Here is a 16972-nt window from a genome sequence, read left to right as displayed (position 1 = left end):
GTCGGGAGACCGGTGATAAGGGAGTCCCCGAGACGATTTCGGGGAGACTGTGCAAACGGTCGGTGCAGCAAATTGTTGGGCGCTTGCAAAAGTTCGTGAGGTCACTGATAGACGCAGGCTCATGAATCGGAAGCGTTCTTCAGCGAAAACTCGTTCCAAACATTAAAGGAACTCGCAGGGCTGAACTCGGCTCAACGAATCAACGGTATCCCGCTGTTTGAAAGCGATGGGAAAGATTCAGAAGGAAGGGAGATGGCATTTTAATATCATACGAACGCTTTTGCAAGCGTAATAATTATAATAATTCTTTCTGTCAGACTATATCCGCCGTAGGGAAAAAGAAAATGTTCATTCTCCTCTTCTCGCGAGAAGTGGGAAAAGAAACGGCGCCGATGGCCAGATCTTAAGCGTCGATTGCAAGCTATGCGTCTCAAGCTGCCTGCCTCGCGCGGACAATCCACGTAATTCACGCTTCGTCTACCTCGTTTCCTGCCTCTCGATATTCTATCGAGCCACCATCATCATCATCATCGTCAATCGATTCCTCGTTTCGCGCGCGTCCAAGGTCGGCGTGGCGTGTTTCGCCACGTTTACCGGTAATTTAGTCCTCGGTGGAACGCCGCTGCTCTTCGAGATCGACCTCGTCGCTCGTTATCGGCGAAACGCTAATTATCACCGCCAACCCGCCCATCGTTCCTCCAGAGCAAGCGCGAGCAAGAACAATGACCGGCTGCTAATCTTGTTTTCCTCAATTGATTAATGTAATTTACGCCGAGGAAGATGCACCCGCGTTCTCCACGCTTCGGGAAAGCAACGCTCGAACGGCACCGGCGATTCCTTAGGTCAGCTTTTTATTCCTGCACTGTTGAACTGGTGCAATACGTTACAGTGAGTTAAGTATATTTTTTCTCAGACTTATTGCCCAGTTCCGCAGTGCATGAATAAAAAACAGACCTCTCGTTAACTCGCGAATCGATAAGAGTCGCGAGACGAATACACACGTGAGAAATATTTGGACATTAACGGGCACGAGATGAGATTACTTGGGTTCCGCGATCCGGCGGTGGTTACTACATTATTTCGTTAAATTGAAAAACCGTCGCGTGACGGAGCCGCATGGAAATCGACATTCGCGGCGCACGGCCGGTTGTACGCTTCGAGGAGCTTCCTCAAGGACGGCCGTGCGAAATTTGCATATCTTGAATCGGCGCCGGACGATCAGATGCGGATGAGAATGCGCAGCTCGCGAAGGCGCTAATTGAGCCGCGCGCTTTTCGGCGCGGAAAATGCGCCCGCGGCGTTCCGCTGACTTTCCCACGCGTCGATGAAAACGCGGATCGAATCGACGGAAATGCGAATTGCAGTGCAATAAACCACACCTTACCGCAAATTCACACGATCTCCGAAAAGGATCCAGTCTTCCCCCCGCTCCGCTCTGTGCGGAGACTCGCGGATTTTCCTCGCGACGCGCCGAGCGGACGTTCGCGCCTGATCGCTCGCGATCGCTCGCTCGATTATTCCACGGACACTTCGAAGGAAACCGCACTTTATGCAAACTCGGAATACGGAATTGATCGATGCGCGTTTTTGTCGGAAATCGCGATCGACGCAGTAGACTCGATCGATATAACGTAACACTTCGACGAGCGCGATCGCATCCTTGGCGCTCCTACATCGAGTTTTTTGTGCACTCTTCACGTACACTCGCTTTTTGCACCCGTGGATTTCGGCCGCGTTGTTTTGTATACATCGCGAATCACGACGTGTCGTCGACATTTATCGGGAGGGTTGCGGGGAGGGCGACATTTACGATAAAATTACTCGCGTGAGTCACAGCGCGAGCGGATGATCGGCAGCCCGCTACTATTTCAGGCCGGTTGCGGGTAAATTCGGCTGGAATTCCGGAGCAATATTTCCCTTCGCGAATATTTCTGCGCGATTATCGCCGCCAGTCACGCGTACGTGCGTGCCTCTTTCTCTCTCTTTCTCTGTGCAGGGCTGAATTTTATAAGAAATCTTTTAGATGCTTGGCTGTTGTATTATGGAATAGTCTGCCTCGTGATGTTAGATCTGCAGATACGGCGGTACTAGGCTTTAAAGTAAGACTTCATAAATATTTTCTTAATAGCATGGTAGGAGAGTGTAAAGGTGGTAGAGTGTATTGCAGGGTCTATGTATAATATAATTCTATCTATGTAATAATTTTAATTGTAATTGCAATTAAGTTTAATATCACTATGCTTACAATATTGTATATCATGTTCAGTAGTTCTTTATATTATTCCATTTTATTTTATTATTTTATTTGTTTTATTTTATTTAGTTGCAAGAAATTTGTAACGAACGCTTGTATTTATCTTGGTTAAGCGCTTTAGGGGACTTGTCCCAGGGCGCAAATCTCTCCCTCTCTCTTTCTCCGTGCACCCGATCATTCATAAAACCGTCACGTAATTCTCTTCGTCGCCGAGTTACCTTCTTCCAGTGCCGGCTGTAGACATCTCCGTCGCAGAGCCTCGTATCCCGGAACGAGAGCAATCAGTCGCGATTTCGTAACGCGACGACGAAAGTCGTCGGGATTTTATTACGAGAATACATTACGAGCAATCTCAGCTCCGTTTCCGCGCCCGCGCGCGCGGTGTAACAAAGTGCATTACGTAAAGTATCGTTCGCGCACGACGACGGATTACGCCCTGCGTTATATTGCACGTCGGAATCGTTTCACGAAACTACCACGAGAGATTTGCATCACTCTCTTTCAAATTTATCCGCGAGTGATCGCAAAAGCACTTACTTCATTTTTCCTATACCGGTACATTTTGCCTTCACGAAAAAAGGGCGAAAAGAAGAAAAGAGAACCGATTGAATTGAACGAGCGATTAACGCTGCCTTGCATCGGGGAGAGACGCCAGAAATTGACCCGGGGCAGCAGGAGGCACGTCGACGTCCCTGTCCCCCGGCCATATCCCTGACCTTACGGGGTCCGCGTTCCCCTCTCGAGACGACTCCGTAACCGTAGGAATTGCGCACGAGGCAGAAATGTCGAAACGCCGGCTTTTGAAATTGTCCGTGAATCATATTATGGACTTTGCGAACGGAACTATTGTCGTCGTCGTCTTCGTCGCGCGCGCGCAACTTCACGACACGTAGGCGTAATTGTGGTGTAGGTGCGCCATGCCTCTTCTGCTATTTTGGCCAGGGCCACCTGCGCGGATTATCGGGGGGGGGGGGATAAGATTTTCTTCTTTTTATATCGGGATATGTAGCGGCGCGCGTGCGAGAGGAGGATGTGAAAGTGTGCGCCGGTTCACCGTGATCCGGTGTTCGCGTCCGCCACTCGGAGCTGCGATCCCGATGCTGAACGCGACCGCTCGATTCCCTCTGCTTCTCCGGTATCGCGCTTGCATTCGACGCGATTGTAAAATGCGTCGTCGCGTATGTTGATCAGCTCCCAATTCGAGGAGGTGGCAGCCCAGATACCGAAGTAAATGTTCGCACCGCGCCCTAAGTAACATAGAACCGCATTCCCAAACTGAAGAGGTCAATGATCGACGCGAGCGACCCACGTCTAATCGTGCCCTCGTTTCCCCCATGTTGCAGGATCAGCTCCCGAGAGCGACCGACTGATTACCCACGAAGATCTCTCTCCGTCCAAGGACCCGGCGCGGCGAGACTGCGAGACGACGCTGCGCGGGACCTCCCCGAAAGCACAAGTGATATTTCTAACTATATAGTCAAACCCGTTAGATTTAGAGGGAGCCAAGGACCCGCCGTGTGTGGGATCCGTCATCTCCGTGCTCCGTGTCAGATGCCGGCGCGCGATCAGAGCATCCAGCGCGCCGAATCCAGGTGACGCGAAGTGCGTTCAAACGCAACCGGGATTCGCGCGAGACAGTTTCACGAGGCGTTTAAAGGCGCGCTGGTTGGACGACGGCACAGGCGTCCGTGTGTGTGATAAATCGTCGGCTGTGTGGTACACGTGATACGTGGCTATATACACGTGTGCGTGCGTGTGTGTGTGTGTCTGTGTGCGCGCGCGCACGCGGGTTTGAACGGAGGAACCGCAACATGAGAGTGGCCAGGCAGCATCCACTGCATCTGCAAGTACCGACCCGCAGCAACAATGGCAAGTTCCCGGTCGGTCTCAACGGCGGCCAGGACGTCGTCCACCAGCAGCTGCAGCAACAGCAGCAGCAGCATCGCCAGCAGCAGCCGGCCGGCGACGAGAGCAGCGCGGTGGTACCGCCGAGCTGCGCGTTTCCCAGCTGCGAATCGGTGCCCACGGACCTCCACGGGGGACCGACTATACTGGGGGATCGATTCCTGCTTCTTGGCCCGGCCGAGGGTAGCGCTCTTTATCGATGCGTCGACGTGCACAGCGGTCAGCAACTCGTCGCCAAGGTCAGTACCGAGGTCCCCCTGCGTATCCTCGATATTGTCGTGGTGGCTAGGAGATATGGACTGTTCAGATGCCCCACAGTCGCCCGTTTCTTCTACATTCTTTGCAGATCTTGATAAACATCTTAGTTATTGATGGGGGATGTATAGTCGGACAAGTTCAGGTTGCGTTTGTGGTATTAGTAGCAGAAGTCCATAAAAGTCATAGACTGTATAGTTTTTTTTAAATATATGATAGTGTTTATACTTTTGGACGAGAATACTAACACCCCTATTTTCTGAAAGATTTCTCGGATACACATTCGAGCGCAGATTTAGCTACGGGTACCATTACAAAACCGGGCAAAAAGATGAAAACGTAGCAGCAAGTCGAAGATTAGTGTTATGATCAATCGACCACGTAACGAGATTAGTTGATTAAATAGCACGGTAAATGAGCCGAAGTAGCGCGGTCTGTTCGGCGGCAGTACCTGGATCGACCTTTTGCCATATAATGCGGTATATCGGCGACGGCGCACCATCGCACGTGGATGCATCCGCGGCGCACTGCAGCTGCCGAGTTTCCATCCAACTACTGTGGCGTTATATAATGGAGCACACGCGGACGTAACGGTCCGCTAATGTTCGGGTCGATCGAAGCCGCCACCGTGAAGCTCGTTGCGAGATCGACGGCGACGTAACCGACTTGATGCACTTGTTCGACGAGCGGTTTACGACTTCCCGCGAGGAAGATCCAATTAATCCTCTCACCAGAGCGCGATCTGCTTTCCCAATCGAGAGGAAGGAAAAAGCGATTTCTGTCGCGACAGAAAAATCCTTTCAGAAAAATCTCGAATTTAATGGAACATCTCGCGCGTCGGTAAAGGCAACAGGCTCGTCGGGCGTGCAAATTTAGGCAGACCTGTTTAGCGATTGACGTATTCTGCCAAGTAATCCGGATGTACCCCATTGAGCAACCGTTGCCGAGCGCCGCCGTTGGATTTGGATTACGCTATTGCGCTGATAAACGGGTTTCGTTATCCGCGCGATGTGCAAATATGCATGCAGATATTCGCCGCTTCCTGCCATCGAGTGCACTTGCGTTTACTCGTATACCCTTGCTTATGCGCCGTGTCGTGCATTTGCCTGTCGCGTCTCTCGATTTCGAATTCACCGGACGAGCGATCGATCGAACGGACTTCGCCTGTCTTTCCCTTTTGTGCAAGGCACCAGATAAAAATCGCTCGAAAGGATTAATAAGCGGCATGTAACGTATCGCGGAGGTCCGCGGCGTGTATGTACCCCCCCTCCCCCCCCCCTGCCGCGTTTCCATTAACATTTTACGATCGCCGCACGTTATACAATGAGCCGCTTACATCATCCGCGCCGCGAACAAATACAAGGCTGTGTCACCTCGTACCCGTATGCGTGTGCGCGTGTACCCCCCTCGCCGGCCCCCCGCGCATATCCGTCACATATCACGGCTGCGTCCGTTATTCATAATCGCTTCTTTGAGCCACGGCCGTTTAATTTAATTGACGATTACACACGAGAAGCGTCGCGTGACGCGGGTTTTCGCAAGCGCGTCCGCGTGTCCGCTTTTGCGAGAGCCCGCGATTTCGAAAAGGGAATGGGGGTCATAGTCATCCCGGAGAGCGGTGAGGCCCGAGCGCACCGCTCTGGGCTGATGCCATTAACCCCTTAGTAGTAAAAGCGTTCAAGGGCAATGGCGCGAACGAATAAAGCACGTATCGTTATTCGCGTTTCGGATCAACCTGCGTTATTCATCGCGAGGCTTGAGCGAGTTGACGGATTCGGGTCGACCCGCTGCTGGCCCGAGAAACATTGACTGATTAACATTGACTGATGCTCGCTATTTAGTATCTGTATATTAAATTGTATCACGCCTGGCAAGTATCGCAGCTGGTGAACGTGCCGCTAACGCCTCGCCAGGTGTGCTGCAAGTTCTCTTTTCCTTGTCTTATCTTCCCTCATTTGAATGTCCGTGTACAATTTTACCGCGAGCGAACGAGTTTTCGACGTCCTTTTTTCTGTTTCTTTTCCTTTAAGTTACAGAGTATTACAAAAGCGGCAATCGATGGCCGATCGGGGCGATTTCGTAAAGAACGCACAGTGCTCTTATTAAACTAATGGGACTCGAATGTCGAAATGGTGTCACGTTTCGACACGAGCCAGGAGAGATGAACAGCTGGACGAGCAGAATTTCAAGAGTAATCGACGATTTCGTTTGTGTAGTACAGTTTTCGTAACGCGCGGAATATTTATTAGCACCGGTGAAAGAAAAATGTTTTTTAATGCATATATAAATTAATATATCATATAATTAATTTTTATCTCTCGAACTGATTTCAGTTTTGCTATTGGGTTGGCCAAAAAGTAATTGCGTTTTTTTTTTTATATAAATAAAAGGCGAATTTTTCATGGGAAACAAAAACTTTATTAAACAATATATTGTCCATTTTGTTTGATTATCTTTTGCCATTTTTCAGGCAACTTCATGATTCCGCGCTCAAAAAAGTACTTATCTTTTTCAGCAAAAAACAATTCCAAGAACGATTTGATATCCTCATCAGCAGTCAAGGTTTTACCATTCGAGGCGTTTTGCAAAGAACGAAACAAATGGTAATCTGATGGTGCCAGGTCTGGCGAATATGGTGGATGTGGTAACACATCCCATCCAAGCTGCAACAATTTTTCACGAGTGACCAAACTTGTACGTGGTCTAGCGTTATCATGGTGAAACACAACACCTTTGCGATTCACCAATTCTCGACGTTTCTGTTTGATGGCATCATTTAATTTATCCAGTTGACGACAGTATACGTCTGAATGAATGGTTTGATTCCTTGCAAGCAGCTCAAAATACACAATACCTTTAAAGTCCCACCAGACTGACAGCATAATCTTTCTTTGGTGAATATCTGCTTTTCAAGTGCTTTCAGCAGGTTCATCACGCTTGCTCCACCATCTTTTTCGTTTGACGTTGTTGTAGACGATCCATCTTTCGTTGCCTGTTATCATACGTTACAAAAATGGATCATTTTCCTCACGTTTCAAAAGAGAATCGCAGATGTCAATACGCTTAGTGAGATGAATTTCTTTGAGCTCATGTGCTACCGAAATATCGAGCTTACTAATGTATCCAAGTCGTTTTAAATGGTTTTCAACACTCGATTTCGATATGTTAAGATTCTCAGCAATCTCTCGTGTCGTTAAACGCCGATTGGAATCGATCAGTGCCTTTATTTTGTCATCATCAATTTCGATTGGCCTTCCTGAGCGTGGTGCATTTTTCACATTAAAATCTCCAGATCGAAATTTAGTAAACCAATTTTGACACTGCCGCAGTTTTAAAGCATCTTCGCCATATACATGACATAACTTTTTATGAGCTTGCACAGCGTTTTTCCCTTTTCGGAAGTAATAAAAGAAAATATGACGAAAATGTTCTTTTTGATTTTCCATTTAGAAATCGACGGCAAACAAACAATTGTTAACGAAATCGTGTACTTTCTTTTTGTAAAACAAGCTTGAACTGTGAGTTGTTAACCTACATAATGAATTTGCGGTTTAGAATGAAGTTAGTTACATTTCAAGACATGTATGTCCATCTATTGGAAAAAAACGCAATTACTTTTTGGCCAACCCAATAGATTCTCTATTAATGTACACATCTAATATATTAAGCTAGTTCGATATCGATGCTCGAAATGAGAAGCGGATATTGATTAAAAAAATAGGTTTTGCGTCAATTATATTCAGAGCGAGACGCGGATGTAACTTTATCAATCGCGCATCCGATTGTATTATATCTGGTGTCTGAAGGAATCACGATCGCCTTCATGATCTGCCAAAGTCCGCCGAGTTAATATTGCCTCCTCAAGGATATCCGGTTGAAATAATTGAAAATGCTGAGCGACGTTTCATTCCGGCCTGTTCCGAAATCAGACGACCGAAAAAAAATACCAATATCGAATTTCTGTCAAAAACGCTCGAGTCTAAAAAAGATCCATCGTTTTCATTCCAACAATCCAAGCCTCAAGATGTAGTTTGGATGAACGATATGTCCAAGAGTGCATGAAATTACAGAACAAACACTCTATTTCCAGCAACATTTTTTTAGACTGACTTCCGGCTTGAATATGTTGATAATCACGTTGCACTTCCGGATTGCAGGCGCTGACCGTGGGCGACAAAGGTTGCGAGGCGTTGCTGCAGGCCCACCTTCGTCTGGAGGGCACCGGCGCGGCGAGCGGCGTGGCGGGCGTGGTGGAGGCACCTGGAGGTCGGCGCTATCTCCTCTTGGAGGGCCACCACGGCGACCTGCACGCCTACGTAAGGGCACGCAGGAGGCTACGCGAGCCCGAGGCGAGGCGGCTCTTCCGGCAGGCGGCCAGGGCTGTGGCGACTTGTCACGAGTATGGAGTCGTGCTGAGAGACCTCAAGCTCCGGAAGTTTGTCTTCGCTGATGAAGCAAGGTAAAAATCCGCACTGCGTTTTTATCCTGTTCTAAATTTAGTTTTCATCTGTCGGCCTTCGGGCGGGATAATGGCACATTATTTCTATTTTGTTGTAAGCTCGAGTTCAAGGAAAATGGCTTTCTTGAGATATTTGTTCATTTTTGGTTTTATTTCGTCATTTGTGTTCTCAGTATGGCACTTATGTATTAATTTGCTTTAACGAGCAACGTTTAAGAGAGAAACGAACGGAACACCACGTCTTTCTCAACAATTCAACGAAAGCTGATAAATGACACGCGTCGCTCGGATCGAAGCGAAGGTATCAATAGTGCAGGGTTCGCGTTCGCTTTTCCCAGTGAAGGGGAAATCGATCGCTGTGGGTGTGTTTTTCTCGAGTGCGAGTGACCTCTCCATTCCCGGCGCTAGAAAGAAATGAGCGAATATGGAAATGAAATGAGTATGAGCCAATTCGTCGCGCGTTTCGCTAACACCGCCACGGTGAGCGCACCGTACGCGAGATTTACGGCGATTTATCGAGCTGGTCCTTGAAACCTGATTTCAAATACAAATTACGCTGCGAATGCGTCCGCACAGTACATTGAGCAGAGAGGAATTTAATACATGTTGATTAACGCTGTTAATAACTCATAAAAACAAACATGTTACAACCATCATACTGACATCGCATTACCACGTTCCATTCCAGACAAATGAATACTTTCTCAAATTGAAAAGGCTAATAAACGAAGCATTCTTCTGCAAGAAAAATGCATGCCAGTCAAAATGAAGTCAAAGTTTCAAAGTTGCTTTAACTCGAGCAGGTGTATCGAGAACACCCACCTTCCACCGGTTCATAATTATAAATCTTTATGAGTTACGTGCAACGTGACCTCTTTCTCTCTCTCTCTTTCTCTCTCTTCCTTTCTCTCACACGTTCATTGTAATAATTCCATGCCTGGATTCCATCGGACAGAGGCCGGGTCGTGATTTAGGGTGTGTTTGCGCACGAGTTCGCCTGTTGGCGTTATCTCTCGCAGCGTGCGACTATCCGCGCGTTGCAACGATACACGATCGACGCACCCACGTGTCGTTGCAGCGGACAGACAACGCCAGCAACGACCGGCCAGGCCGATCAGAGCAGCCAGTGGTCGATCAGCGGGTGTGTGTCGTGGCCGGCGATCGGGAGATCGACTCGTACGTCGGTCCGTTGTTGTTGGCCAATCGCATTCCTGCCGCTCGGCGAGCTGCTCCCGCACGCGCGCACGTAGAATAAGGAGAGCCTGGGGAATGTTGCAAGCCACAGAAAAGCATATTGGTTCATCGGCGGCGGTGGCGGCTGCTGCGGCGGCAACGTGGTGGTTTTGAAACGCCGGTATAATTAGGAAACGCGTGGTTCGTTCGTTCGTTCGTTGGTTCATTCCGGCGCGGTCGACGTCCAAGACAGGCGTGTGGAGTATCATTTTCCTCCCTTTCTCGCCGACTCTCGAGCCTTCCCTTGCCGGCGAGCAATCGGACGCACTTAGGACGCAAGCCCCGGATTACGGTAACGCGCACCGGATTACGTGTACGCGACCCGCGCTGGCGAAACTTCGTAACGCGGACGATTCTGGGCCGAAGGGGAAAATGTTTTGACGAGTTGCAGTACGCGATAGTAGAAAATCGAGAATTTCATCAGTGTTAAGTAATTAATTTTGTAACCAACTAACATCATTCATGTGGTTTCACGAATCAGAAATTGACTCGCTTGTTCACTTAAATTAAATTCTTCAGTCTCGAGGCAGAATTATTTGCGTATCGTGTTTGCGTCGGATAAATTTAGATTGATATTAATATTACTGATGATTTTAGATTGTTCAGCAGACAGCCTGTTGCTCGAGCTCCATCGCGCCGCGGATCGTTCGCGTTGGTTTCTCTTTCCTTCATCGGTCGACAATGGGCGGATTAAGCGATCAAATCAGCCTTTTCCCGGATGTTCCTCCGCATATGGAATTCGACCTATGGTAATTGCTGTATGCGTCACGCGTGCATCTCGGCTGAAATGCCCGTCGTGGATGTCGTCGTCGCCGTCATCGTCATCATCATCAGGCGCAGCGTAGCTCACGATCGCGGTGAAAAGCGCAATTCGGTCTCGTGACCGGATTTCTCTCCACCACGTACGTTTCGCAACGGCTCTTTCGCGCTGGTCCGGTTCAGCGCCGAATTCAATCAGGAGGATCGTCACTCGCGGGGATCATCAACCTCGCGAGCAAATTCTCGGCCTCGTTCGATTCTGCGCACGGGAGAGAGGTACTCTCTATTCTCAAAACTGTGAATTCCGGGACGTTGACCCGAGACCTAAATTCGCGTCTCTGTCCCGACACATCGCCAACCGGATATTGAAGAAAGGATCAAAGTATTTAATTCGAGTTGTAAAACGCTTGTAAACAACATTGTAAACTTTCGATATTTTTTTAAAAGGCAGTTGTCACGTTCCTGCAATTAATCGCTTGTACGTCGAGGACGAGCACGTGCTCGATAGTCGTATCCGCGTGCGACTGTGCAGTTCCGGGTTTCTCTATCCGATAGACAGATCGATGTAATTGCAGGATGAAAATGAAATAATCTCCAAGTCCACCTTGCTATTAGAAGCATTGATTTACGATTGCATCCGCGAATACTGTTAACCGTGATTAATGGCACCCATGACTGTCATTAGCAGCTGCTGCCTAGCGGCGCGCTCCCTTTCCGAGAGCCTCGACTTCACAATTGTAACGTTAACGGGGAAACTGGAGTTGGCTAATCATACTTGGGTAACCGTCGTCCAGGGAGGCCCGAAGAGAGCGAAGAACCGTTCGGACATCGAGAAATGCTTCAGATGTCCTGTCGATGAGAGACGTTCATGGATTTCACAAGCGGCCAAGTCCGGGAAATCACAATGCGCGCCTAGAATCTGCCACGCTAGCATCCGCTAGGGGTTCTTGAACCCGGAGCGATATCACGTGGCCGCCGTGAACGGGTGAAAGTTTGCGAAGAAAGCTGCGGCCTGTCCCCTCTCTCACTCTCTTTCTCTGTCTCTGCAGCCGAGTCTACTGCCCGCGTTTGGTTCATCGTGAACGGCTTAGCGTGCCATCGCGTCCGTTCGATTCATTTGCTCGTGAGAGAGGCCATTGACACTCGTCCACTCGTTCGGATTATCAAGATCGTGTAACGACTCTCTCGTCACACGTGTTCACCGGAGATTCCGTCGCGCTCTTCGTGGCACTTGGTGATTCGTGGTCGTGTGCTGATGACAAATTTCAACTATAATGACTTCGAGTGAAAAGCTGTTTCCTGGAATTATTATTATTGAATTTTGTTATATGAAAATTCTATTACAGAAATCTCTCTTTCTCAATTTATACTTATATGAAACTTTTGGGAGTGGATATACTAATGAGAAATAATGAGAAATATAATAACGAGAAATAATTAGTTTCAGTAAAAGCTTTCAACTGTATTCTATAGATAAGATAATATTCAATCCTGAAGTACGTTTTGCAGCTGATGTTAAAGTATCATATTCTCCCTTAAAAAATAACTTACAGCTAGAGACGCGCTTCTTACAAGGCTTCTTATGTTTCTTAATCCAAAATTAATAGCTCTTTCTCAAGCTACGCCACTGTGTCTCGGGTGAACATCGTGGGCGAGACTACGGGAACTCGCGTGGAAGGAGAGCTCAAAAGTTACCCAAGAGCCAAGAATATTACGTACACGCGTGACTTCCGCGTTGCAGGTTGATCAACGCAGCGAAGTCGCGACCGACCAGCACGACGCTCTCCTCTCTTTCTCTCTCCCATCCTTTCGTCGTGCCTTACTCTGTGCTACCGACGATGACGACGGCTGAGAACGGCCCGCGATGGCGATGGCGATGGCTCAATCGCGGAGTCCTCTTGCTAAATTGAAATACTTCGCCTTGGGGCGCGCGCGTAAAAGGTTGCACGATCGGCAGAGATCTTCTCCTTGCGGACTCACGGCGAAATCATAGCCGGTCGATGATAAATGCAGGATAACTCGGCGTGTACAACGCCATGCATGACACACGAAACATTCGGGCAAAAAAATGAACAAAACTGGCATATTCCAGTTTTGTTTGCGTAGCTTTCGAATTTTCTTCATTTTCCCGTTAACTAGATGCCGTTCGTCGGATTCACCAGCTTTCCAATGATTTGTTAGAATTATACTTTCATACCTTGGATGAATTAAATCCTAAAAGAAAAAGAGGAAAAAGAAATTTACGACTCGTGAAACATTCGTTACTCTTTGCGAAAGCGACATGAATGATATTACAGAGAAAGTAACGCATCTTGATGAATTTTTCTAATATCCTTTCCCTCTTCCAGAACGCGGCTTCGGCTGGAGAGCCTGGAGGACGCGGTGATCGTGGAGAACGACGACGACAAGCTGACCGACCGGCGCGGCTGCCCGGCTTACGTCGCGCCGGAGGTGTTGCGCTCCGGGCGCGCCTATTCTGGCAAGGCAGCGGACATCTGGTCGCTCGGCGTGCTGGTGTACACGATGCTGGTCGGCCGTTATCCGTTCAACGACGCCGAGCACGCGTCCCTCTTCGCGAAGATCTCGCGCGGCCAGTTCGCCGTGCCGGAGGGCCTGAGCCCGCGCGCCAAGTGCCTGATCCGCTCGCTGCTACGAAAGGAGCCGTCCGAGCGACCGTACGCCGAGGACGTGTTACTGCACCCGTGGCTCTCGAAGCCGCTGCGGCTCTGCACGCCGACGTCCGGCAGCAGGTCCTCGTGCCAGGACCAACTCGTACCAGAGCTACCTACCAATCCTCAACAAGACTGACTCTATTTCGGGAGAAGGATCATTATTCCGCGCGTTACACCCTCGTATCACTCTAGCATCCTAGTGCTTCACGCGCGCCGACAGCAGCCGGATCGAAATCGCGAGAGCGAGCCGAGAGGGAGGAGTTTAGCGCAGTCAAAAGAGGAACAGGAGTGTGAGATGATCCCCTTTTAACACATTGCCTGTGCCCCCCGGGCAGGGGGATACCTTGCATTTGAAGCACAAAATGACCTGATTAAAGTATATTTGAGAAACGTGCGTGAACGAAACGTTGAACAAAATTATTATCAAAAGAGCAGCACGTGCTCTGTCGTTATTATATTTAAGAGTTCTCGCATATCGAGAAATCCTGGCAGTCAATGTGTTAATGGCAGCTGAATCGCACGCTTCACCCGGACGTGCGCGTCCACGGATGCTGCTCGATCCTCTCCTTTCCGCCGGCAAATGGCGGCCTAGAATAAGCTTCGAAGATAGCATCAACGGATGAGAATAATCGTTCTCGGCGTGGAATTCACGTGGGGGAGAGTGATCAAAGCCTAAAATACGAACCTCTGGGTTGACCCTCCCTCCGTTTAGTGCCGTAACTCAGAGTCGAATTGGCTGATGATGGAACCTTTGGACGTTTCATTAAGAATAAGCTTACTCTAGTCTTGAGACGGCTCGCGGTTGAGGCACTGAACGGCGAGGGCAATCAAAGGAATCCTCTGTAAGATAGCGTCTCCCGATTTTGGTCACTCTTCGCCGACAATTTCGGAGGCAACGTGACGCAAGTGATACACATTGAAGAAAAACGAACGTCTCTATCGGCTAAAGAGAGTCCTAGATTCGAGAAACATTGCCATTACTGGTCCAAAAGAGAATCATTCACCTCGTCCTCGTCCACGTAAGCGTGTTCGCGCAGCGCGCGGATCTTTTGTGATAGAATCTTGCAGATAGATTCTAAGCGACATATATGTGATACGAAACATACAGGTTGTTTCATAAGCCGGACGGTTACTTGCGGTCATCTGTCTCTGAAGTCCATGTACATTAATTAAATAAATAATTGTCGCTAAATTCGATCGACCTTGATGTTTGTATCGTGCGTTAGGCACATACCCGAGTAAATCCTACGACTTTCTCTCGATATCTCGCGTCTGCGCATCTACACGGGATGGTTTTTACGGTTTACGGCTATTACTGGTTGATCCATGTATGTACATACGGAGCTATGTAAATTCAAGCGAGGGACTTGAACGTAATGTAAATTCGAATAGAACAACCAGTGAGCTTTGTATAGCATTACATAGTACATAGTACATAAGGCGACGAATAAGTGGGACTGGAAATTGAGTCGGATTCAAGCTAAACATTTCGTCGAAAAATAAATAAACGCGATAGCAGTCGTTCGACGCGACGACGACGACGACGACGACGACGCCATACCGTTAGTGCAAGCCAAACGTTAGAACGAAGTCGAAATGAATGACGAGACTACTAATCCGAGATCCGGCTCACTCTTCCTCCGCTCGTTTACTCGTCGTCGCAGAGTCAATCAAATCTACTAGACGGACGACGAAGGTACGAAGGTGGGACATTTCCCTTTTGCGCGCGACGAAACTTCGTTCTCTGACCTAAAAACATTGCCTGAAAACGTTCAAGACTGCTTGGACATGTGGCCTATACGATTTAACCCTTTTAGAGAAAGCGAATACAATACAATAATAATAATAATCGGCGAATTTCTAACTTAAGAACAATAAAAGAATACGCTTCTGGAGTACTCGGGCACGAGGTATCCATGAATACAAAATGTGTTCATCGAGGGCGATGTTTTCAGGTAGAGCACTCGCTGGCGAATCGAAGACAGAAATTTACACACCCTCCCCGCCCCCCTTCCTACTACAGACCGCCGAGATCATCGCTTGTCGCGCGTTTTATATTAATACGACTCACTAGGTAGATTCGACGAACGAACGAAGCGAACGATCGACCGATTTTGTATATCAGTTTTCTACATGAGGCTACGCGCATCTCATTTTGAGGATTTTCTCTCTCACGAGATTGACTCCTCGTGGTCGAACTGTGTCCGAAGACAGACAAATCGGTGCCACGGATAATCCTCAATTATTTTCCATGAAAGTTTTTATTGCCGCAAATTTATTGCACGAGAATGAGATTCCAAAGCGGACACTGAGGCTTGAGTCGCATCTCGAGTAGCGTTAATCTCGGTGATTGATCACCTTTTCCTCTGTCTGCAGCACGGCGGGCTTAGTCATGCCGCGCCGAGGTCGTCAGTGTATCGCCGCTAAATAAAGAATTATCGACACTGCAGTTGTCGGTAGGTGTGTATCCGGAATAGCGCTTTTTAAGCTTATCTTTTTCTTGCGCTACAAGATCGGAATTGCCGAGCAACTGACGAAGCCCGCGGCATTGAGCAAGCAAGGGAACGGAATTTAATGTGGAGCGACGTATTTCAATCTTCCCCAACGAAACGCTGCATTTTTTAACAGAATTTGTAAATTATTAAATTTACATTATATATAATATAATGTAAATTCACTGAATGCGCTTCTACGAGAAGCCTGATGATGAGCCAAGCCTGCCAAGAGCAACGCGTTTTACAAATTACGCCGGCGGAACGGTGATCGATTGAAAGACGCTCCTCCGGATCAGCAGCGGAAAAGCGAGACGCAAGTGATCAACTCGGACTGTCGCGATGCGATTCGACCTCGGTGCGAGCCTCCGCGCGAGTCGCATCCGCGTCGGGCGACGTCGAGGCGTTCGCGTTCGCGGAACTTCCGGTTCGAACGAGCAAGAGAGAGAGCGAGCGCAGGGGAGCGACGGCGAGGGGGTTTCGTCGAGCGAAACTCGCTCGCCGCGGCTCGATCCCTCGCGTTCCGCGCGAAAGAGCGTACCATGTGTTCTTGTATTTAAAACTACCTATCTATCTACTACCTGCCTACTACCATTATCTACCTACCTACCGACTCGCGCGAGACTCTTTTGTAACTTCCGCGAGGCGTAAAAAGCGACAGACTCTTCTCCCCTTTTTACTTCGGTAAACTCGCGCGTACGGAGACGTCGCCGTCCCGGCGCGATTATTCCTCACGTCGTATCATTTTCAGTCAGGGTACAAACGCGGCGCGTGCGCGTGCGTGCGCGCGCGTTCGTCGACGCGTTCAACCGTGTACATGTACATATACATATAAGCTCGGGCACGAATCCTGCGAGTCCTATCATTGAATCATTATCTAGGTGCGATAAGGGAAACTTCGTTTCTGTACATAGGCAAAATAAAGTGGCGTTTACGACGAAAA

At 48.7% G+C, this 16972-nt stretch overlaps 1 protein-coding gene across 1 annotated transcript in view; it reads left to right on the top strand.

Annotated features, from left to right (window-relative positions):
* The window catches only part of LOC105276997 (tribbles homolog 2), a 20624-nt gene extending 3652 nt beyond the window's left edge, over nucleotides 1-16972 (top strand). The window contains exons 2-4 of the mRNA XM_011335097.3: nucleotides 3598-4398; nucleotides 8572-8873; nucleotides 13214-16972. Of these exons, the coding sequence (XP_011333399.1) occupies nucleotides 4066-4398; nucleotides 8572-8873; nucleotides 13214-13673 (1095 nt within the window). The 5' untranslated portion in view covers nucleotides 3598-4065 and the 3' untranslated portion in view covers nucleotides 13674-16972. The remainder of the gene's footprint in view (nucleotides 1-3597; nucleotides 4399-8571; nucleotides 8874-13213) is intronic.

This window comes from Ooceraea biroi, chromosome 3 (assembly GCF_003672135.1).
Source record: "Ooceraea biroi isolate clonal line C1 chromosome 3, Obir_v5.4, whole genome shotgun sequence".
NCBI classification, from domain to species: Eukaryota; Metazoa; Arthropoda; class Insecta; order Hymenoptera; family Formicidae; genus Ooceraea; species Ooceraea biroi.
The sequence above is the reverse complement of the archived record's forward strand: the minus strand, read 5'-3'. Positions and strand labels throughout refer to the sequence as shown.